Raw genomic sequence first — 23,692 nt, 5'->3', positions numbered from 1 at the left:
ACGGAACGCAACCCCTCCCCTCATCCGTATTCCGAATCGATCCGAAGAAGCACCCTCCACACACGACCAGGCAAAGCTAAACTCATTTCCATCCAATTTTCACGGCTGCTCAAGTCTTCACATCTGGCCGTGGTGGCCGATTGAGACAAATCTTGTCCTAGGTGAATGAAAATGAGGAAACTCCCGACAACAGGAGAATAAAATAGGTTCTGTGTCACGGTCTCTTAAAGCCTTCTGGGTCGTTCATTAATAAATATTATGATAAGCGGGGAGCCTTGCATGCCTGGGTATGCCTGAGTAGGGATGGGCGGGTTCAGGGAATCTGTTGAACACACACTCTGTGGCTCCAGAACAGGAAGAGAGGAAAAGGGCAGAAATGACCATGCCGAGGCGTTCTCAGCAAGAACTGGCAGTGAGTCTGTGATGTGCCTGTAGAAGAAGGTCGAGTGCGGGATTCTGGGAACACGAGCCTAAGAGGAAGGCTAAGGACGGGTGTGAAGACCACTGGGCAGAAGGATCCCCCACAGCGGCATGAAGACCGATGCCACCAGGCCTGAAAAGGGACCCCTGGGTTGAGGGGTCAGGAAGACGCGGACCACACGTGGGCCCGCCACCTCGCAGCCGCCCTTGAGGCTGGGCTGAGGGACGGGCGTGGTGGGGACCTGCAGATCGGGGCCAGGCAGCTGTTCCAAGAAGTTTGGCTCCAGGAAAAGAGAGAGGACAGACAGGGGTACAGGGAGGAGGGCTTTGTGTCTTCTGAGAGGGTGGGCCACGTGGCCCTAAAACACAGCAATTCGACTCTTCAGAATAGGACAGCAGGACTTGGTAACAAGTTTCGGTCAAGCATGGCTGCACTGCGGTGCAATGAAAGCAATTCAGTGTCCCCATGATGGGGACTCTCACTGTGGGACAAGGGGCTCCATTAAACATTTTTAAATGTATCTTCTCATTGAGTCCTCGCATAACCCAACAGGCGGGTTTGACTGTTAGCCCTGTTTTACAGACAAGGAAACCAAGCCATGAGCAGTTAAGGGACCTGTCCCAGGCCACCCAGTCAGAAAGCGGGGAGGCTGGAAACACGACCGCCCAGGCACATGTGACTCAGGTACGGAACTTGACGGAGAAAAAAAATCTGAGCTAATGTAATTGCACTTATCTTTCCCGTCAACTATTCCATGAGCCAAACACATGTTTTTAAAAACATGATCAACTTGTCTTCGATCCAAATACACCCACGATTCGAACAATCCACACTGCCCGATAAAAACAGGCAACGTTCTCCGGTCTCGTGTCCCGTCTCACTGGAACAGGGAACCTTTCCGTTCCTGTTTTGAAGTGCTCTATGTTACGCTGTCAGAAAGAACATTGGATAACCATTAAGTATCGACAAGAAGGTTTTCCACGAAGCCCACTTAGATTACGTTTTTAAAAATCTGTTTCTTAGGGGAAACAATTGGAGCGTTAACTAGGCCTGTTGTAACTTTCTTAGAGTTGACTGTTTTTCCCCAGAACAGTTATAAAAAGCATCGTTATAATTTCCTCCACATGATTTTTTTTTAACCGTGTAAGTCAACTAATGCTGTACTTAGTCCTTGCTGCTCGCTGGGAAATGCCATTTATTTGCAGGATGTGGTACGGGCCCACTTTTACTCTCTCACCTTGAAACAGCTCACCACAAACATACAAAATCAGACGTTGGGAACTTCCGCACGCCCGGTCCCTCATGGGGCGTGTGTGGCTGCTGTGACACCCGCCCCTGCAAGGAGTCTGGACCCTTCGCAGCGTACAAGCAGTTTCACTGCCACCATCCTGGGCTCTTCTTCAGTGAGAAGCTGCAAAAGCCACGAATGCTCTTAATGCACAGACACGGCACCATTTGCAGGGTGGACGGCGCCCCGTGGTGCTGACTGAACCAGGACCGGAAGGTGGACTCCGAGCGTCCCACCGTGCAAGAAAGGTGGGGCCCACGGCTGGCCAGAGTGGGGCGCGGCTCACTCACACCCTCTCGGGAGGTCGTCAGCCCACGGCACTCGTTTTCCATGGAAGTGGGAGCCTCACTGAGTATGTCATGGGGACGTGCACTTGAAGAGCAGGGAAGCCTACCAGTCCGGACTGAGTGTGGTGGGGACAGTGCACTGGGTCAGAAACCCTGGAAGCTACCATCAGACAAGTGTCCCACAGGGGACGGCTGGAGGTCTGTTTAACCGTAGGGCACACGTCGCACTATTTCTCCACCTTCCTAAAGGGAAGGGTGGGATTTTGACTCTCTGAGCAGATTACACATTGATTCTCCTGCCAAGAGTTCTGGTAGTGGGAACCTGGCACACTGGCATCTCCTTTGAAAATCTTAATGCCCATCTCAGTGATGTGAGGGGCTTATTAATATGCAGGTGCTGATTCCGTAGGTTGGGAGGGAGGCCCCAAACCCTGCATTGGTGATGCGTTCCCTGGGGGTCCAGGCATTGCTGGGCCACACGATGAACAGCGAGGCTTCAGGTACCGGTGGGGCGGAGTGTCTGCCCCACCTGAAACGCGGTCTGCAAAGGACTTTTCTTCTTAACTTTTACTACCAGGTTCAAGCAATACCTTCCTGGCCCTTTAAGGAAGTACTACATACAAGAAGATGTCACGTCTGAAGAAACCAGAGTGAATTTCCAATTAAATAGTTATGAGACCCCAAATAAATCTTCAGTTCATACCAGTGGGGGCAGGGTTCTGTCCGTGGGACTGGAGGCTCAGAAAGCGGATTTGCCCAGAGAAGTGCTTCTGCCTGCCCTTGACTCTCTCTCGGGGGGGGGGGGGGAATGGCCCCTTTAAAAACTCTGAATGTGTCACTGCTCTTCCCAAATGGGTGCATGTTATATGACATCTCTTAATTGTTTGTTTAACAGCTCTGATTAGGAGCCTTAATAGCGGTTAACGTGTTTGCTTAGTATAATTTGTGAGTTCTTTACGGCGCAGGCTGGTTTATCTTCCTTCCCAGCAGGGCGTCAGGTGCCATTACCGGGATCATTGCGTCATTAATTATTTCCAGAGCATGAGGACCCCACGGCGGGCTGTCTGGAGTCAGGGCTCCCTGAATTCACAGCAGGATCGGTCTGTTTGGGGCCGTGCAGGACGGGTGCCCTGTGCCGCGTGACTGAAGGTGTGCCATAAAGCTCCCACTGCCACCAAACAGTCCCCTCCAGAGGTGTGACACAGTGCCCTGAATTCTCCCATTTCGTGCAGGCAGATAGAGGAAGGCTGTCTGTGCAAGTTCTGAAGAGGTGACCAGTAGGGGGCGCTACGCCTTTGGCATTATTTCCCAGGAAATGGGATTAACCACATTGAGAGTAAATGTCCTACTTACAGTGATTTACATGATAAAAACATCCTTTACATACATTACTCAGAATAAACCCAAGTTAGGTGAGAGAGGGAGAGGGAGAGAGAACTGGAGCAATTTTCTTGCTTTGAAAATGAAAAGAGCTTGGAGGCGGAGAGCTGTTTCTCAAAGTCCCAACCAGCGGTCTTCACGCCCTATGGCAATCCCAGGGCATCAGGTTTAAACCGAATCTCAGCTGCGTTGGTGTGAGCACTTCCTTCGCTTAGGAGCGGGGACAGGACGCTGAGCATGTAGGAAAGTAAAAGGCAACACAACAAAGTGCTCAAAAAAGTAGCCAGTGCTTAGTAAGCTAGATGGGCACCCGGAACACAATTTTATGAGTGAATCAGAGCACGAATTAGGCAGGATATAATTGTTGACATCTAATACTTTTTGGGGTCTAATGTAGGACTCGAGTTTTATCTGACTCAAGTAAGGACCTCAAGAAAGTGCAGGTCTGGTCGGAAGCACGTGTGAGACCCAGCTGGTGACTCCGAAGAGGGGTGACCAGGGCTCACCGTTTTGCCCCGTGAGTCCCTGTTCCACCCCTGAGTCTAGGAAGTGAGGGCGACATGCAGTTCGTTGCTGAGAGGGTTACAGAGCACCATGTGGGTGGGAGTGCGGCCGGAATCACGAAGCTCAGACAGATGGAACGGAAGTGAACCTCCAAGTCATTCTCAGGGATACCCCAGGGTTTAAAGTGGCTGGCGCAGGTCAAAATGGGGAGTTTGGGCTGCAAAAAAAAAAAAAAAAGCGCCAACTTCCTTGAAGTAGAAGAGACGGTTTACCAGGAAGCAGAGAAAAAGAATCCAAACGGGACTGAAGATCCTCACCCCAGGTACAGAGCCTGGCGGAGAAGGTTGACAAAGCAGAAGCGACGCGTGGGGCCGGGGTGTGTTTTTGTGCGATGGAACAGCACGCTTTCAACGGATGCCGTAACACGTGGCCAGGCTTCTGAACAGGGATCCTGGACGATGAGGCAGCTCAGACGGACCCACGGTCCTCATTATGCCTTCTCATTTCTTGTCACGGAGGCGGACAAACTACGCTCCAGGCCCTGGAGGTGCCACCAGGACACGATCAAGTAAAGTACAGGTTCGCACTGTAAGTCCAAAGTGGTCTCAAAGCTTCTGTAAACTCATCAGCAAAAGGATGCCGGACAGCCCCTACGTTTCAGCACATGTGGAAATGACCCTGCCAGGCTCATCATGAGATGAGCTCAGAGATAAGCTCTCTCTCTGAGAGAGCCTTCCTTATGCGCTGAAGACGCTCAGCCATTTCCCCATGAACAGGGGCTGCGGATGGGACACCCAGAGAGAGGGGTTATCCATCCAGGTCTCCAACACGTCCCCGGAAAAGGAAGGCGAGACCCCATGCTCTGCCCTTACTGATCTATCCTGATAGAGGGTTAAACTGTTGAAACAACGATACCATCGGCAACATTTCCCTGACGCTCTGCAGTCCTCAAAGCAGGCTGACAGAGAGTCGGCAATGTTTCCAGAGTGATTCACAGTTGTCAGAGCAGGTGGCAAAGGGGACAGTTTTCAGGCCGGCCTCGTTCCGGGATCACGCAGGCCCTGTCTGCAGCTCCACGCAGGGCAGCTCAGCTCTCCGGGGCTGCCTCACTCTGTCTGCACACGGCTCCGGGAGGAAGAAGCTGTGAGGTGTGGGGACGCTGTGAATTGGAGCGGCGCGGGGGACGCTGGGTCCCAAGTCAAAAGGTCGGCAGGCAGCAGGGCCAGCTCAGACCCCGAGCTCAGACCTCCACCCTCCATTCTTTGTAATTTCAAAATCGCAAACTGGGCCAAGTCTTACTTAATTAAATAAGTGCATATTTGTAATTTTCCTAAGCAAGAGCACATTATTGCAACATCATTTCAAATTTGCTTGATAAATAGTGGCAGACATCCCCGGATTTTTTTTTAACTGCAGGATCTTAATAACCGGATGGCCACCGGAAGGTTCACGACTTAAACCAGAAGCCAGGCCTCTGGGTGTCGGATAGAAAAGCAATTTCCAACCCCATCTGTCCAAACCAACTGGCTGAAAACATCAGCTCCTGAAGGCCTGGAATCAGTAATTTCTGCCTGGACTCAGTTCTGTCCAACGCCGACAGACAGATACATAAAACCACAGGGTACTCCTGAAACTGGTGCAAACCACACATTGTTAAAGGAAAAACTCAGAACAACAACCCACCCCTCTGAATTCTGGGTACTCCACAAACCTGGCACGGCCTGCTGGAATTCACGAATCAAATGCCCGGATTATGATTTTATAAAGCTGCCCGGGGAAGGGCGGCCCCAGGAGAGGCAGAGCACCCGGGAGTCAGGTGGAGGGGCGGCGGTGCATCCACAGAAAAGCACAAATCTTGGTTGTTCTAGCACCTTCGTTTCCGTCTGCTGGGGCCCTGCGACATCAAAGTTGGGACATCCTTCTGTGTCGCGCAGTTAGTGGTAACGTGCCAGGTGACACGGGGAAGTCAAAGCGGGAGTTTCTCGGGCGATCCGGACGGCGGGCCCCTCATCGCTGCCAACACTGCCGTTCAGCACTGATCTCAGCTGCTCCCGAGATCGCGGATGCCTTTACGCTCTAAGGTCTCTCAAGTAGCTTTCCTCCCCCCCAGTGGTAAAATTCCAGCATTCAACAGAATATTGTCTTATTTCTCCCAAAAGGAGATGGCCTATCTCAGCTTTGAGGACAAAGCTGCTGAGGACGCCCAAGTAGAATAGCTGCCCAAATGCCACCCTGGGACGAACTTCGGCTTTGGCTTTGGCTTTCTGTGTTCCGACCACAGCAAACTGGATTGTGGCGGGGGTGGGGGTGGGGGATGGCACGGCCCTGCAGATACTGTCTTTCGGAGGGTCAGCTCTGAGCAAGCCGGTGCATTAGGGGTTTGGCTCGCTACTTACTTGCCCCAGCTGTCCCTTAATGGCCACTCGCTGACGGGCCCTGAAGTCCTCAGAGTCACTAGGCACCTTGTATAGTCACACCCTTTGTTGCCGATCACACTCCCAACCCTTGGTGACACGTGTGAGGCGAGCCACCCTTCTCCCCGACGTAGAAGCGATTTTGCGGAGGTGGAACGGCTGCTCTTCCACGCCCACCTGCGGGCCTTCTCCAGCTGGGGTTAGTCCCCAAACCCCAGTTCAGCATAAGGCAGAAAGAGGAGAACAAAGGGTTTCTCAGGGGTTTCGTGCTGGGTCCAGACCGTGGTTTGCCAACCGGAAGAGACTCATCGGGTCCCCAGGCATTTCCCGCCGGGCGGCACGGCGATGGGCCGACATGGGACTATTAGCTGGAACAGCCTGCCGGACTCGCTGCCGCTCCGTGGCCAGGACTCCATGGCTCACTTGGCTGGAGATGGCCGGGGTGGAGGTGACCAAGGGCTGTGCCGACAGGCGAGATTGCCTCTGTCCCCTTTCTTGTTTGTATCTGTCCTTTCAAAGTCAGCTCCGCTTGGACTCGATCTCAATAATGACCTGAACCAAGAAGTGGCCATTTAAAAGAGCCACACGGAGTCCCAGCCTCTCCCTCTGCCTCCTCTGAGGGGCTAGAGATACGGTGGGGGGCCAAGCACAGCGTGGACTCGAGGGGAGGTGCCCGCTGCCCCGCCTCTGCAGACACTGCGCTGACCGCCCGGCCTCCTGCCCGAGCAGGCACGGGCCGGAAGGGACGGAGCTGGAGCTGGAGCTGGAGTCCTCCACACGCCAGGCTCCTCGCTGCCAGTCAGTCCTGGGGCTGCGGCTGGAGGGTGCTCAGCCACGTGGCTCTTGGGGCACCGGTTTGTGTCCAGGATCGACTCTCACCACCCCTGGCCTTGCTGTAGGGTGACACTGGTTGACAGACCGAGTTCCCTGCTCTCTGCAGTGACAGCGGCGGTCGTGCAAGGTGTCACAAGCTGTCACAGCCAGCACCGTCCACGGTGCGAGTGGGTCACAAAACCAACTAAACACAAAGGTCCCCCTTGTCACAGGGGCACCTTCTAGGACCCTCCCCACCCCCGACAGATGCCTGAAACCACGGGTGGTGCCAGGCCCTAAACACACTAGGTTTTCCCTGTGCATACATGGGTATCTGTGATGAAACTTATTCCATAAAACCCACACAGTAAGAGGTTCATAACCGCAATCATACAATAGAACAAGGATAACAATGGACCGTAGCCCACGTTGGCGAACGCGATCCCTCCCTCTCTGTTCTCTCTGATAACTGGTCCAATAACCTGCGGTCACTCAGTGAGCGATAGGTTGGGCGTGGTGGTGACCAGGGGGCGTGGGCTGGACAAAGGGACGATTCTCGAGGGAGCAGGACAGAGCGGGGTGGCACAAGGTTTCATCAGGTGACTCTGAACGGTGCACAGTTGAAAACATATGAATTGTTTATTTTTTTGCTTTTCTCCTTTAATACTTTCGGGCCAGGTTGCCCTCAGGTACGTGGGGCCCCAGAAAGCTGACCCCTGAGATAGGGGCCCTGTGTCGGCCAAACAACAGCCACCTGGTGGCTATAACCCATCAATGCAGGCAACCTCTATGCTTACGAGCCAACACGGATGGCAACCCCGACTGGCCACGTCATCTCCTGAACCGCCACGTGGGGTCTGGGTCACGGAAGAAACGCCATCGTCCCGAGAGGGTTCGAGAAGTCTTTTGGCAAACCGACCCATGGAAGTTTTTCTCTGGACCTCAAAGATGGATACTGGTATTTCGTTAGTAACAGTACAGGCAGGGGTTTACAACTCTGGGAAAAGAGGACATTTCCCACCAGGAGTAAAACGTTGTCCACACGGCGGCTGCGCCTCAGATCACGCCGTCCACCCCCTGACTCAGACCCCTCACGGCCTCTCCGAGGTCGTGCATCCTAATGATTCGAAGCATCACTGATTCATGCACAGGTGGCATGTCCCACGAATCACACACTGTGTTCCGGTAATAAAGTGCGCAGAGAGAAGGCGCACGAGGGACTGGGTCTGTCTCGGCCATCGCCGCTCACTCGAACAGCACTTAGAGATGGACGCCTGGCCTATTATCTGCTGAACGAACGCGTGAGTGAGTGAGTGAGTGAGTGAAACCAAAGACAGCGTAGGGACAGCATTCCAGGACAAGCACAACTCTCTCTCATTCCCCGTCAGTGACACATTTTTTCCCCTTTGCTGCTTACGCAAATACCACACCTCTGATTGCACGATGCAACCTCAAGTTGTTTGCATTGCTACTCAACTGTCCTCGGTGTCCCAGTGCCTTTCTGGGGGGCCCGGAGACGCCCCATGTCCTCAGCCTTTTTCTTGCTACTCAGAGCATCTGTCAGCCAAACTCCACCGGATCATCTGAAGCCCCCGTCTCGCTCCCTGAATCCCAGCAGGAGCTGCGATTTCTTTCTCCCCTGGTGGTCCTTTCTCACGACGACTGAAGAGAAATGGAGCTCAGAATTCGACAGAGTCGTCACTTAGCAACCGAACTCAGAGTAGGACGTCTTACAGGCGCAGGGTTCTCAACGGCCACCTTTCACGTGCAGACGTGCAGACGTGCGGACGCTGAAGCGCTGTACGTGGTGGTCTAGACTCGAGCTGCGATGGAGAAGACCCGGGAGAAGCTAAGGGACGTGTCTCTCTCTCTCGTTCTGCTCTTCGATTCTCTTACTCAACTTTTCAGTTTCTCTAACAGACACATGTCCAGGTCAGTCCTCTTGCCTCCTTGCATCAGGGCCAGTATGTTTATTATAAAGAATTCTTGCCCTGGCTGGTGTAGCTCAGTGGATTGAGTTGCAGGCCTGCGAACCAGAGGATCGCGGTTCGATTCCCAGTCAGGGCACATGCCTGGGTTGCAGGCCAGTTCCCAGCAGGGGATGCATGAAAGGCAACCGTACATTGATATTTCTCTCCCTCTCTCCTTCCCCTCTAAAGATAAATAAATAAATAAAATCTTTTTTAAAAAAGAATTCTTCTTCATCTTTAATTATGTCAGGTTCATACTTTAAGGTTCAGAACACCATCGATGAAAAATGGTTCAAAGTCAATAATCAAACGTACTACCGAAAAGATGCATTTAAAGTGCCTTGATCTCCCTCCTTCCATGTCCCACAAAACTGCTCCGGCCTTCCAGGCCTTCTCTTTCTGTCTGCTGGGGCTGCAGCCGGGAGCTTCAACAGACCATCTGGGATTCTGACCCGGAGAAAGCAATTTTCAAAGATCACTTCTTCCAAAAAAAAGTCTTCATCGCTTACTTGTGCGTTCATCCTCTCCTTCAGCAGATACCACACACGGCTGCCCGCAGAGCCCGGGACTGTGCTGCCGGTTTGGTACCCACCGGGGAGAACCGTCCTCGGAGTGTGGCCGGGGGCGCCGAGGGGGAGAGCACAGGGGAGCTTGGCTCTCCGGTCGGCAGGCTGTCTCGGTGCCGGTGTGACCCAGAACTGTGTCTCTGTCCCTGGTAGGGACAGCTGCTCTGGCTCTTAAAGGTGTGTCCTGATGTGAAACTAGAGTCCTTTGGGCTTCCTCTCCCTGCTGACGAATGTCTCAGATAAGTCACTGTATCGAGTCCCGGGACTAGACCGGCCACATTTACGTTGTAAACAATTAGCTTATCACACACAGGTGGACACAGAAGATAGAGGGTAGAGACCAAGGAATGGCTGAATTTCAGCTGCTCTGCTTTGCCAGCATAAATGAAGCTCTGATTACCATCCTCTCCCCACAAATCGATACACTTACGGGCTTAAAATAAATCACTGAATTAGAATATGAATATGATTTAAAGAGAAGATAAATAAGGTAGATGCAGGTAAGTGACTTTTATGTGTTTTGCATTTCAGTCTTGTCTATAAAATGTCACTCTGTAAATTAAACGATTGCTTATATGCTGAAGCCGTTTTAAGGAAAATTGCCTAATTACATAATGCTCTAAAATGCAACAGACCTGTCTTATTTCTTTTTAGCTCTCTCTCAATCACGCACATTAACTCCGTGCGTTCTGGAAACCCTGGGCCCGGGAGTGAGCGGCATGGCGGTGGACTGGGCACTGTCAGACCAGGCACGCGCCGGGCACGGTGAGCCTGACCGTGCTGCTCCCCCTGGGGTTTAAAGATCCCATGTTAGCCCCACTGCGTTCTGACCCCGACGAGCCACGGGACTTCTCTCACCCCCCCGCCCCGCGTCACTGCACCTGGCAGCCTCACAACGGAGCTAATGCCCGGCGTGGGATGGCTGGTTTAGGGAGATGGTTAGGAGGTCGCAGCTCGTGCGTACCCTTCTGGCGTGATGATGGAAACCCCGTCATTTCCCACATGAGGAAGTATGCTGTCACGACATGTGACCTGTCTGCCACCGTGGGGGGGTCAGCCAGCTCTCCAGGGATTTTAGATCCTGAGACGTGAACCTGCTCTTGCCTCATGTCACAGAGTAACTGGTGTGGGGTAAGGAAGGTCTACGTTCGTGGGCCCCGATTTTTAACTCCGAGATGTTTCTTGGTGCTGGGTGCATCTCTCAGATGAAACAAAAGAGGCCAAAAGAGGCCAACAGTGGCCACTGTCCATCTTCCCTCTGGCTCTGAGGGGCAGGGGCAGCGGACGGGGGAGGAGAGGCGCACGCAGGGCACCGCATGTGTCAGGCTGGGAGGGTTGGATCTGATTGTTCTGAAGGGCCCGGGGTCACCGGCACGTTAGATGGGATCTGAGCGCTGAACTCCACAGAGAAGCAATGGTTCCTGTTTGAAGAGAATGAGTTAGGGAAATGCATGTGCATGTTTTAAAAGCTAATACATTTAGGGTTTTTTTCCTTTGGGAGGGAATGTTTTCGAGACCTTTTATTGACTTCATTTGAAAATACACATTTGTTACAATATTTCTTTTTATCTTCTCTAAAACTCATGGTTTCCTACAACTCAGCTTCAAGAATACACAGTGAATGGCAAGGGACAGCTGGCACGGGCCTCTGACCTACCCACCACCACGCGTGGCGGCCCTGCGTCCACGCCACCGTCCCCTCCCCATCTTTCCACCCACGTTTCCGTGTGTCTCTTTGCTCTGTGGCCAATTCTTCTAACCACTGTGGTGCACTCATAAGAAACGGAAAGAAACGTCCTCGCCAGGGGGGAAGACCTGCATCCATCTATTACCCTTGGGTTTCACGCGCATTGGAAAGCTTGACCCATCTCTGGAAGGCAGGACTGGAAAAGGGGACACGCTGCCCATCTGCCGGCTCCCGAGACGCCGCCTGGGCCAGGAGAGCGTTCTTCATTCCCGCTCCCTGAAAACCACTTCTCCGACAGGCCGAACCTGAAACCAGCCCTCACCCCTTCCCGCTCCTGCCCTGGAAACCCCAGTCTCCCACGCGCCGTGGCGCATCCGTCCGCTGCGTTCTGTTACTTGGCTCCATCACAGTCCCTCACCCGAACACTGTGGGGGTTCTCGCCTTCCACTGTGGACCGTCCCCAATCAGTGACCTGTGCAACAGGGACCAATTAGATGTGCACGCCAGGGCACCTCTCACCGTTGCTCACAACCAACAGTGTCTGCCCGGGCTTTGAAACTGTGGGCACACCCGACGTGAAGCCCCTTCGAGCGGGCTCCGGCTCACCTCCCCGCTGGGGCGCACTCTGCTCCGGCCACAATGGCCTCTGGTGAGCACCCCAAGGACAGGCCTGTCTTCTGTTCCGCCATCCATACCTTTACTTCAGCCTCAGGGCTTTTGCTCGCCCTCCTGAGATGCTCCTCTCCACATGTCCCACGGCTGGGTGCGCGTCTCTTCCCCTCTCCAAGAGGACTCGCCCAGCATGGCATCCAGCCACCCGATCACTATCTCATCCTCTAAAATCTCTGCAGGGCACTCACCACCACGTGGCATTTTCTTATGCTTGTTGCTTCATGCTGTGCCTGGTACCCACTGGACACTCAGCGACCACCGGTGGAGTAGAGAGACACTATGACCCGTTGCATAACAGTGTGGACTTCACAGCCCCGTGTCTATAGTTTTGAGTGAACATTAGTGATTATTACTACCACAGTCAATCTCCGCAGATCTACTTACGTTTTCCTAACTAAGGCATAGTTTCAAAAATTAAAATACTTGGCCCTGGCCAGGTAGCTCAGTTGGTTAGAGCGTCGTCCTGACCCACCAAGATTGCGAGTTTGATCCCTGGTCAGGGCACATCCAAGCAGTAACCAAGGAATCGACCAACAGATGCATAAATGAGTGGAACTACAATCTGATTTTTCTCTCAAGTCAATAAATAAAAAAAGTTTAAAAAGCATTTTTAAAAATTAAAATACTTGCATCAGACATAAGCATTTATGCCAAGTATGATGGGTAAGATTAGCCGATTAGCAAGAGTCTACTTCGAACACTTCCAAGCCCGGGACCCATCTGGGAAATCCAGGAACACCTCCACCGACGGTGCATTAATTAGGCAGCGCTATGTGAGCGTGCGTACTCTGAAATCAGGCAGGGCTCCGAAACACACTTCATTCCATTGCATTTGCGGTAGCAGTAACAGTATAGAGACTGCTGTCCCACTCTCAGAGTGAAGAGACACGCAGTGCAGTGTCATGACACACGCAGGCTCTTGTCACTCGCCTGTGTCAGGACCCGCGGCCCTAAGCAGTGATAACACGGACAGTGTGGATGTAATACGGATCCGTTTCTGCACTGGCAAGGCGCACTCCGTTTCTGAAGCTGTTGCAAAAATAACACTCTGCCTAGTGTTAGCACCGAGGAGGAGGCCGGCGGGCAGAAGGTAAACCGGGGAGGTCCCTCCACAGGAGCCAGGCTCGGCTGAACAAGGCCTGGCTGCAGAGGGGTTCGGGGCAGGTCTTCTTAGCTTTACAGTTGATCCAGGGTGCACGCAGCTTCCCCTTGCGTCCTGCTCCCAAACCGGGCACGCGCAGCACGCCCATCCTACCCACACACGGACACGCGCCTGCCCGGGCTCTGACCCACTCCGCGGCGCCCACGTGGTGGGATGCATCACACTTACGACGGGAAGTGACCTCTACTTCCCTTTTGCCTTGCGGTCGCTCTCTACAAAATGATGACTGTGGAATCTCTCTCCGCAAAAGGTCAGTCACCGTGTCAACGGACGGCCACGATGGATCAGACGACCAGCGGCAACGGCCGCACACTCTTGGTCCCCGATTCGGCCTCAGAGGCGGCTGAGGGGGGACTTGGCTTCCCCAGCCCGGGGGCTTTTCTGGCTTTTTCCATAATGCATCTTCCTCTCAACTGACATTTTTCTCTAATTGTCTCCATTTTTAATTTCCCACAGTGAGATGACTTTTAACTTGTAATTAGAATCTGTAAAAATTCAAATCTGTGCCTTGGAAGCTTTTAGAAGCCGACCGAGCTACCACTTTAATGCTGTAAAATACACCCATGATCACAGATGCGTATTTCCAGGGAGGCCAGCTCTGAAATGATTTTTTTTTTTACTTAGATAAAACAGAAATCCATTTTGTCCTCTACCAAACTTATACTTTGCTGAATAATCTACAACAAAACACTCAAAAGTCCCCCCCAAATGCATTTTACTTGGAGGCATTTTTATGTGATTTTCTTTCCTGCAGCGAACGTTTAACTTACAAGCAAGCAGTTTCGGAGATGATTTTTTTTTAAAGAGTGAAGGCAGGAGAGGAAGATGCAAAACCCCAGCAAATGCGCGGCTGCGCCTGCGCACAGCCCTCCCGGCCCAATCCAGAGTGCGTGCTGCGTCCCACCGCAGTTGCCAAGAGCTCACCTCTCTGGCAGACCTGGCCATCAGCGCAGGTTTCGATGCTGACCTGGATCACGCTCCGAGTCTGGACAAGGTCCTCTGGCCCAAGCCTGGTTTCTGAATCGTGAGTTCGGGGTCACTCGTGTCAACAGAAAGAACTCTGGGTCACGAGTCCCTTGGACGGCAACTGCCTTTACAACATCTCGTAAACTTTAAACTTACTCTCTACTTTCTAAACTTCACGATGAGAGTCAGAGCTGTGGTTTCTGAGAAAAGTTATTTAAAAATAATGTTTTCAGGCCTGAAAGAACCTTGATAATTTACTGTGATTTCTTTCATCATCATTTGCACTAAGAGTCACCACAAATGCGTTGAGTGCGCGTGTGCACCCGCTGTGTCTGCCTGGTCTGTATATCTCAGTAACTGTTGTCGTCTGCACGAGGGAAGCCTCCCGTGCACGCCAGCGGCACGGCTAGAGGGACCTGACCCTGCACTGCTTCTTCCAGGCGTGTGTAATTAGGGACAGATACAGCAAGAGTCCCCCTCTTCATTTCACACCCAGCCTGAGAGCTGGACCAGGGAGTGCCAGCCGCCCTGACGTCCCGGGCGCTGCTGGCTGGGGACACGGTGGCAGGACCAGGGCGGCTGGAGCAAGGGGAAGACAGCCCAGGGACTCTGAATGGCAACCCTGCACTTGACATATTGTGTATCGTTTCCCCCTCACCGGGAGCCAGTGAGAGAAGCACCAGATCTTCCATTTCACCCGTGAAGATACCGAGGTTCACAGACGTTAAATAAATAGGCCCCATTCGTCCAGCTGCGAAATGCAGAGGCCAGGCACTGAGCAAAGACTACAGAACCGCAGAGCCCCTCCTCTGGACCATCACACCGCCCGTGCGACATAGCTGACTCTGGGTACCTAACAGCAGTGCCCAGACACGGCTAAGAATCTTCAAGACTAGAATGAACTGAGGTGGTGAATAATGCCCAGGACTAAGAACAGACCAAGAACAGGGTTTCTTAAATGAAAGCATGAAGAACCAAGAGCCTGAGAACTCCGGGTTTCAGGATCACCCAAAACAAGGCTAAACTTCTCAGAGGCGAGGCTGGGGGGGCATAAGGCGGAGCCACTCAGCTCTGATTCCCCTGAGGGCGGAGGGCACTGGCCTTGCAGGCAGCCCTCGGAGCTCAGTCTGTTTCGGGCGCAGAGCCCCGGAGTTCGGGGGCAGCTGCCGTCTAATGGAGTCTTCCTTCTCCTCTTTCCGCCCTCCCTCGGCCTTAGACACATCTTCTGTCAAGGTCAGAAGGGGGAGAAACAAACCCCCACGGGTTCTGATCCCTGAAGGGGTCAGAGATGAGACTCTTCCAAACCCACCCTCCAACGCATGAACGAGAAGAGACATCAGGAGCATCTCAACACAGCTTTTCTTTAAAAAGGGAATAGAGTAAAATCAGAAAGCATTACAAGCAAGATGGTGACTGGGTCTGTTCAGAAAAAGGTCTGTTCAGACCCTTGGGAGGGTCTGGTCTGCTGCGACCACGTCGTGGGCGTGATGACCACATGGGGGGCTTGTACACACGCGTGCGTCGGCGCCAGGAGGGTTCGAGTTTCCAAGGGCTGGTTTGTTATGACTGCAAAAAGAAGTTTCTGCTCCAAGACAGAAAGATGCATAAAATATCAAAAGAACCTGCCTTAAAATAGCCCAGAAAAATATCTCTAAATCTCTTGTGTCTCCATTAGAATAAGGACAGTAAGTGTAAGACAGAGAAAGAAGTCATTTGGAAAGAAGAGGGGGCCATACCCCAGGAACACCATTATTATAATAAGCTAATAATTCAGTGTCATTTCAGAAACGTAATTAAGAAAAGTGATAAAAAATTGGGACAACACACATAATGCAAGATTGTGGGGTACAAAACCGAAAGTCATGATTAGAAACGCTTAGGGAAGTAGGCATTTAGGAGGAACCAACTGTGAAATGTCTTTTTGTGGTCCGAATTCTCATTTTTCTTCTTGTAAGAGAAATACTTAAAATGGCACAAACATCTATTCTGATCTGAACCCTTGGGGGGAGAATTCAAATATATTAAGCACATGATAAAACTGAATGACTGGGGAAAAGGCTTTGTGCCAGTTGGGTTTGGGGGTTAACAGTTAGTGACATCTTCTCTGTATAGGAAGCGGATGATGTGCTCGGAGATCGGTTTCCTCAAGAGGTGAAGGGTCTGTGTTGGCAAACGGAACTGTCGTCCTTGAAAATAGTCAGAACCATCGGCCCTGGCTGGGCGGCCCCTGGTCGCGGCGTCGCTCCTCACACCACAGGCTTGTGGGTTTGATGCCCAGTTGGTGACGAAAGGAGGCGTCTGATCAACGTTTCTCTTCCACATCGATATTTCTCTCTCTCCCTGTCCATATCCTTCTCTCTCGAATCAATAAAAAAATATCCTCAGTATTAAAAAAATAAACAAGCAAAAATATTGGCAAGGCAGCTAATCAAGGGTAACAGGCGAGGAGGAGTCCTAGAGGAGATGAAATTAAACTCGCGGGGAGGAGAAACCAATAACGAAAAGCCAGACAATATCCCATGGAGGTGGAGGAGGCCAGGACCCTCCGGGCGCTCCCGGACCCAGGGATGGGGCGGGGTGGGGCACACCCAGGCCCCGTGTGTGTGAGCACAGAGCAGGTAGGCAAGGCTCTGCGTGCCCGTGCAAGGTGTCACCCTGAAGCTTCAATTACTTCTTTTCCTCCGGTTCTCATAAAATAATACATCTCCTGATCACACTAAAAAATCCATTTAGTTTGAACCAGCTCCGTCCGAGCAGCTCTGATTACTACTGAAAATTGGTCTGGTCATCTCCATCTGGCGAGCGCCCGCCCACTGCGCTCTCTCTCACACGCTCTCTGTTGCGTTTCCGGATCGTCTGTTAACTGCAGTGACGAACCCACACGAAAGCAAAGGAATAAAAACGCCACCCTCACAGTCTTGGCGAGGGCACAGGTCCCAACCGCCCACGAATGAACTGATGGCTCCCTGTCACCTCCGACGTCCTGCATCAAAGTCCTGCAGAGACTGGCGGTAATGGCAAAACGGTCACACGAAATTAGAGGAATAGGTGGTGTGGGGCTTACATGCTCTGTCCGTGTACAGTGGGAAGAGTGTTGTGGTGGAAGCTGTCGCTAAAAGCAGAGGACGCGGTCTGGGTGTGGCTGGGACAGAAACTCCTGACTCACGTTTTAGTAACAGAACCTTAACACTGCAAACAGATGACGGGCTGCAGGACTCCCTGGGAGGCTGGCCTGGGACTGACAAGCAAAACTCTAAGTAAAAAAGAGAACAAGCCACTATTAATTTATTGACATCCTCTCGTCAAGGTTTCCAAGGGCAGATATTCAAGTTATTTACTGATACTCTTCTTCATGAATAGTGATTTGGCAGCGAGAAGCAAACTTCTTTTCTTCAGGGTTGCCTCCCCCCCCGCCCCCCATAAAAGATTTTAAGACTTTAAGAGTGTGTGAAGAGTCTGAGAATGTAATTTTACAGGGGGGTGTTTAAACGTTTCAGTATCTGAGGTTTACTAATAAATATCATAGCTCTAACTCGCGTATTTTAACTAATGAGAGCCTACCAAGGAAGATGAGAAATTAGATTTCAAAGGCCCAGACGTCACGTCAATAAATTCGAAGTGGGTTGAGGTAAATGACGAGGTTGTGGGGGCAGCTACTCACGGACACAGACCTGCAGCCTTTTGGGAACACGATTTCTCTGCCTGCGTGTTGCCTCTGGTCGGGTGCTAATAGCTGTTTTCACGCCAAAGCTGCGCTACAGACATGGTCTGAAATACCCAAATCGCCCTCTAGCTACGTCCTTAGTTTTTAGAGTCAACACTCATTGAAGCATTTTAATGTAGAGTTATTGTATATTTTACCATTAAAATGTTAGCATCCTTGTCAAAGCGAGTCGTGGAGTAAGATAATGGAAATGAACAGGACCACGGAGAATGTCACGTTCCCGGGAACGGCACCAAGACTTCAAAATTGGAAAACCGTCCATTAAAATGAGACCGAACCCCTGAAAGGCATGTCTGTGTATTAACTCCAAGGTGGTCGTCAGTATGTTGTGACTTTTATATTGCAGTTAAACTCTCAGGAAAAATTTTCGTGGGTGCTGCTGCGACCTACGGATTTTCCTTCCATAAAAATGCCTTGGACTCCCCAGCTTCAGTTCTTCCCCAGAGCTCCCATTTCACGTATCAGACAAGATACTTCTGTTTCACGTGTAGTGCACCTGACAGCCCTCCCTTCACTGGGACCTAAGCCCCACGGGGCCACCCATTTCCGTCTGCTCTGTTTATGGAATTTCTGACTCCCAGGGGAGGCCCAGGCACGCGGGAGGCCTCGGTCCGTATTTATTGAACGAATGCCACCCTGTGGCGCATGCTGACCAACAAGAATGGCCCATTCTATCCCGTTTTTCCAACTTAACGAGAAACATTTCCACTCTCCGTCTTTCTTTCGGGTGTCAGCACTTTTACTAAAGTCACGTACAACATCATGGTTATTAAATTCATTGACCACGGAATCCGGAATCATGTTGAGTACACATTCTTATTCCGGAAGTGAGCTCACCCGTTCACACAGTTCACACCCCAGGAGAGACCAGCATCGAAGTGATTCTCTCCCATCACCGTTTCTGTGCCCCGGCTCCTCTCTGTCCCCCGTGACCTGGCCTTGTCGCCTGGGACGATGTCTGCTTGGCTGCGTCACCTCTGATCCAGCACGTACTTTGTCAGTGCACGCTGTGCTTTTGAGTACAAATGACTGGAGAGAAACAGTTGATAGTTTCTACCTGAAGATGTATAAGAGGATCAGCTCCTTAAGAGAAATACCACGGACGCAGGAGGGGCTTGCGCTGGGCCACGAGAGGCAGGGGACACGTGGACACACAGATGGGAGAGTGGCGGTGGGGTGTCTGGAGCCCTGGGGTGCGTGGGCAAGTTCTGAGCTGACTGCTAGCGGGCACTTGATGCAATTTTTTTTTAAAGATGAATAAAAATAGATGCTGACTAGCACCCAAGGCCTAACTGACATCACACACTGAGAATTTGGAGTAAATCCAATTGGCAGAATTAGTTACTTAAATTTCTCTAATACTATTCAGAAAATGAAAGGTTAGGGTGTCCCAGCACTAGGGGGTGGAAGGAGTGAAATTCAGTTTTAACAGGAGACGGAAATACTACACATTCTGCACCCCAGGTGTACTGCCAAGCCGAAACCCCTCATTCAGAGGGCTTCCCACTCACAACTGTCCTAAATGCGTCTTAATCCTGATTTCAGTTCACATTTTAGCTAAAATTGCTTTAAGATGCATTCTGCCTGAACGAAAATCTGACTCAGGCCAACGGTAGAATTAGTACGTAATCTGTGATTTTCGTACCAGGAAAAGCCTACGTGTGGAATCGTCCATTTTCACAGACTCCCCTGGGAGCCGATGGTGCACAGCGTTGGAAAGCCCGGGCCACTTGCAGCCGGAGTGGCAGGACCCGGTCTCTGCCACCGCCTTCCACACCGTGAACCCTTTCATCTCCTCTTCGCAACCCACACAAAAAAACTGTGACTCAACCGCACTCCCTGGACAAGTTCATTGAATGAATAGTTAGTGTGTTTCCGCAGCCCACCGAGCAGTCGATCCCCTGGGTGACTGTGTTTCATGATGGGGTCCAGCATGAAAAATAAACTGAGCCCAACAGAGTTCTTCCTCGTAAAATCCAAGCCCACAGAGAGGAAGCTGTGAGGTCTTTCACGCACAGCAGAAGTGGGAGCTAGAAGGCCACCCCGTGGGTGGGCCGAGGGTCACGCGGGAGGCAGGGAGGCGCTCAGAGGAGGGGGAACAAGAAGCGATCTCTAGGGAGACAAAGAGTGAACAGAACCAGGGACTCCTCGGAGAAGAAAGCACACGGTCTGCCTGAGAGAGACAAACACCTGTCCCCAGAGCCAGGTTCGGGCTCCCCAGTGTGCGCAGAATATAACGGCCCCCTTCATCTCTGCTTCTTCAGGTGAGTAATCATTGGGTTGCACACTTTTACGAGGACACATGTATTTCTACTCCATGCTCCACATACCGAGTACACACCTGTGCCCAGAGCATACCTTGTACATTTATTTTTCTACGTCTTCGTGTCTCTTCTCTTCTTTGAATCCTTATTTAAAAAAGAAGCAGCAGACCAGACGTGGCAGCCTTGAGGAGCAGGGAAGACCAGCCCGTTGCTGACAAGCCCGCCTTCGCAGTTCTGGGAGGGGACAGCCAGCGTGGCCAGCGTGGCCAGCGGGAAGAGCCCTGTCTTCCCACCGTGGAACGCCAGGTGTGAGTTCTGGTCTAGCACGAGTCATGGGCCCTGCCTGCACGGCTTTGATCCTTCAAGCTCCGGCTGATGAGGGTCGCAGTGGTATCAAAGGATTTCACTCGTGGGTGGGTGTGGGCGCGTGACACAGACACAGAGCAGCAGCTGGAGCCAGCACAGGGGAGACCATCCACGACCTTCACCCCCGTGTGGGGGCTGCCCGAGATGACCCACAGCTTGGAAACGAGCTGGCGCCCTTTCTGGGGCCCACCCACACCCGACTCACATCCTCTAACTCACGCACTTCTCTGTGTGCGTGAGCACAGATGCAGGTGACACCTACGCCTGGACATTCATTATCTTCCAGATTCTTCCTTCCTTCCTGACGTCCCAAGGTACCCTCTTTAATCACTTTCTTTTTTAAGGAAATTCCTTTAGCCATTCTCTTAGTTATGGTCTCCTGACAGTAGATCCTCTTTGTTTTTAGTTAAAGATGTCTTAATTTTTTTAAATCCTAAAGGATATAGGATTCTGGGTTGATAGATCTTCTCATCGAACTATGGAACAATGTTCTCCCACTTCTGGGACATCATGGTTTCTGATGAAAAACCTACTTTGATTACAATTATTCATCCTCCGGTGCCGTTGTTTCTTTGCTGCCTTTAAAGTCCTCTCGCGACTGTTCAGTTTGCAGAAGTTTGACTACGACGTGTTTGGGTATGGACATATTTTGAATCCATTCAGCTTCTTGAACCTGTAGAACCACATCTTTTGCAAAAATTGGGACATTTTCCGACATTATTACATTTTCAATGCCTCTTTCTTGGACCTCCTCTCTGCCACTCTGATGACATGAACGTAAGATGATCCATCATGGTCGCACAGTTCCCCGAGGCTCTGTCCACTTCTTTTTTCCAGTCTGTGTTCTCTCTGTTGTTCAGATGGGCTGATGTCTACCGCTCTCTCTTCCCGTTCACTGATTCTTTGTTCTGTTCTCTTCATTTTGCCGTCAAGCCCACCAACAGCGTTTTGCGTTTAAGTTGCTGCCATTTTCAGTCTTGACTTCCATCTGGCTCTTCTTTATACCTCTTCTCCTTTGTGGAGACCTTCTCTTTCTTCCCGTGTTTTAAGCGTGCCTATAATCGCCTGTTCAAGCAATTTTGTGCTGGCTGTTTTCAAGCCTTCGCCAAACAACCGTGACACCCGTGCCGTGTTGGCGTCGGCCTCCGGGAGCTGCCGGCTACTTCCAGTTCTCTCGTGCTTCCGGAGAGGACGCTGACTCTGACGGTCAAATGGGCAACACCAGGTATCTGCGCTCCACTTTCTTGCCAGAGAATGGGAGATGCTCAACCCCCTGCCTCCCAGTTACCATCACTGCTGGGTAGTCAGGGCCCCACTGGTGCAGGACCGCCTGCGAGGCCCAGGCCTCGTTGTCACACGAGCCACTGCAGCCTGGGGTCAAGCCAGGGCATCCCGGCCCACATACCCGGCCCCTCCGAGAAGAGCTCATGGCGCGACGTGCCCCTCACCGCGCCCGACCTATGTGGGCTACGTTACAAAGAGCAAGTGGATGAGTAATCTTAAAAGTAGATCATTTTTTCATTCCACATGGAGGTGCTAGTCAGAATACAGCGCGCTACGTCTCAGAGCAGCCCTTTGGAGAGAAAGTGAAAACGTTCCCTCAGCTTCGCACCAGAACAGCTGATCTGTATTTACGCTCGGAAAGCTGAGAGGCCGGTGAGTGGTTCCCTTCCCTGGCTGCCAGCACGTTCAGAGTCAGGCTTGGCGAGCCCCCCTTCCCCCCTCCCCCCAGCTCTGTGCCCTGGCCTCCCCGGGCTGTGCTTTAGGGTTCAGTCGGGATTTTGCACTGGCCCCGTTTCCTCTACCGGCTCCCTGTTTTCCTGTAGCACAGCCTGAGTTTTGGTACCCGATTCACTTAATTTTGAAACAGAGCTGAATGAGTATATTTTAAAAAGAGGGTTTGGGAGTCCTCCGTGGGCACAGGCAACGGACCTCAGGTTTGTTCTCAACACGCAGCCGACCCCTAACGAGGGCTGCCATTCACCGCCCTGGCTTCCAAGGGGCCCTCTGGGAGGGAGCTTGCTGCCACGTGATTTGCACTGTGTGTGCCAGACAGAGCTCCCAGGAGGGACAGACAAACACAGGTAGTACCTGAAGGACGGAAGCTCCGCTGTGGAGAAACTGGAGACCGCTTTCCGCCGAGTCGATGCCGCCAGTGGCCAGGATGGGAAATCCCGGCAGGGCTTGGGCGATGGTGGACACGGCTCTCAGAGCGATGGGTCTGATGGCGGTGCCTGCAGGGGAGAGAACGGTCAGGGGTGAGCATGGCGGCCACTGAGCTGCTGCCTTGGGTCTCCAGGATGTGACGGCTGCTCTGTCCTGGACCCAGTGCAGGTTCCCTGTCTCTATTTTAGATCCACAGACATGTCACACATACACATCGTTAGGTTTCAAACTATGCTCATTTATCGGTGGACATGTTCTTATTTTAGAAACTCCAACGCTACTTACCCTGGCTCTCAGATGCCTTATGCAAGTGGATGTTACTACTGCACATTAAATAAGATGCACACGGCAATGTGATGTGCGGTACCGTGTAGAAGATTGTGTGGAACATTCAGGCGCCTGGCTTTGAAAGGACAGGAGCAGAGGATTCTGGGAGAGGCAAAAATTGCACACGGCGCGTCCACAGAGACCCAGCCCTGCTGTGCTTCCACAGAAGGCACCAGAAGGCCGAAGGCAGCTGGTGTGAACATAGGGACGTGAAATCAAGCAAGGCGCCGGTGAACTTACAAAGTCCATTGTGCTTTGCACATGTAATCTCCACAATCTGGTAACACCAGAAGCCTAACCTAGTTTTCTTATGCGTTAGAAAGTTTCAACCAAGTTAAAAAGAATTGAGTAGAAGTCAGTAATTGGAAAGTGTGTGTTCAATGCTTTATACTTTATCCAGCCAGAGATGATCTACGCATTATTCCCTAATTATAGTGAAAACTTCATGGGTGGACAGAACACTTGGGGGTCACTTTTTAAAACAATTACACCGTGCTAAAGCTTCACTTGACTCCCAGGTCAAAACATGTTGGGACGAAGTAACGCTCTCATACCACAGGCATACAATTTTGGGGTGTGCGGACTCGTAAGTCAACGGCGCCTTGAAGTCATTTTCTGAACTAAAAAGTTCTATGTGTGCAAGAATTTGAGCGTGCCTCGAACCAAAACAAGGCCACAAGCAAGCAACAGGCAAGCACTCGATCCTCCACCCGTG

The 23,692-nt window shown here is 51.8% G+C and overlaps 1 protein-coding gene across 1 annotated transcript in view; it reads right to left on the bottom strand.

Moving 5' to 3' along the window:
• Positions 1-23,692, bottom strand: part of DPYD (dihydropyrimidine dehydrogenase) — a 521,728-nt gene that overhangs the window by 61,927 nt on the left and 436,109 nt on the right. Inside the window, exon 19 of the mRNA XM_037051359.1 lies at positions 22,576-22,718. Coding sequence (XP_036907254.1) covers positions 22,576-22,718 — 143 coding nt within the window. The remainder of the gene's footprint in view (positions 1-22,575; positions 22,719-23,692) is intronic.

This window comes from Sturnira hondurensis, unplaced genomic scaffold (genome assembly GCF_014824575.4).
Source record: "Sturnira hondurensis isolate 20B ecotype Veracruz unplaced genomic scaffold, ASM1482457v3 Scaffold0007217, whole genome shotgun sequence".
Lineage (NCBI taxonomy): Eukaryota > Metazoa > Chordata > Mammalia > Chiroptera > Phyllostomidae > Sturnira > Sturnira hondurensis.
The sequence above is the reverse complement of the archived record's forward strand: the minus strand, read 5'-3'. Positions and strand labels throughout refer to the sequence as shown.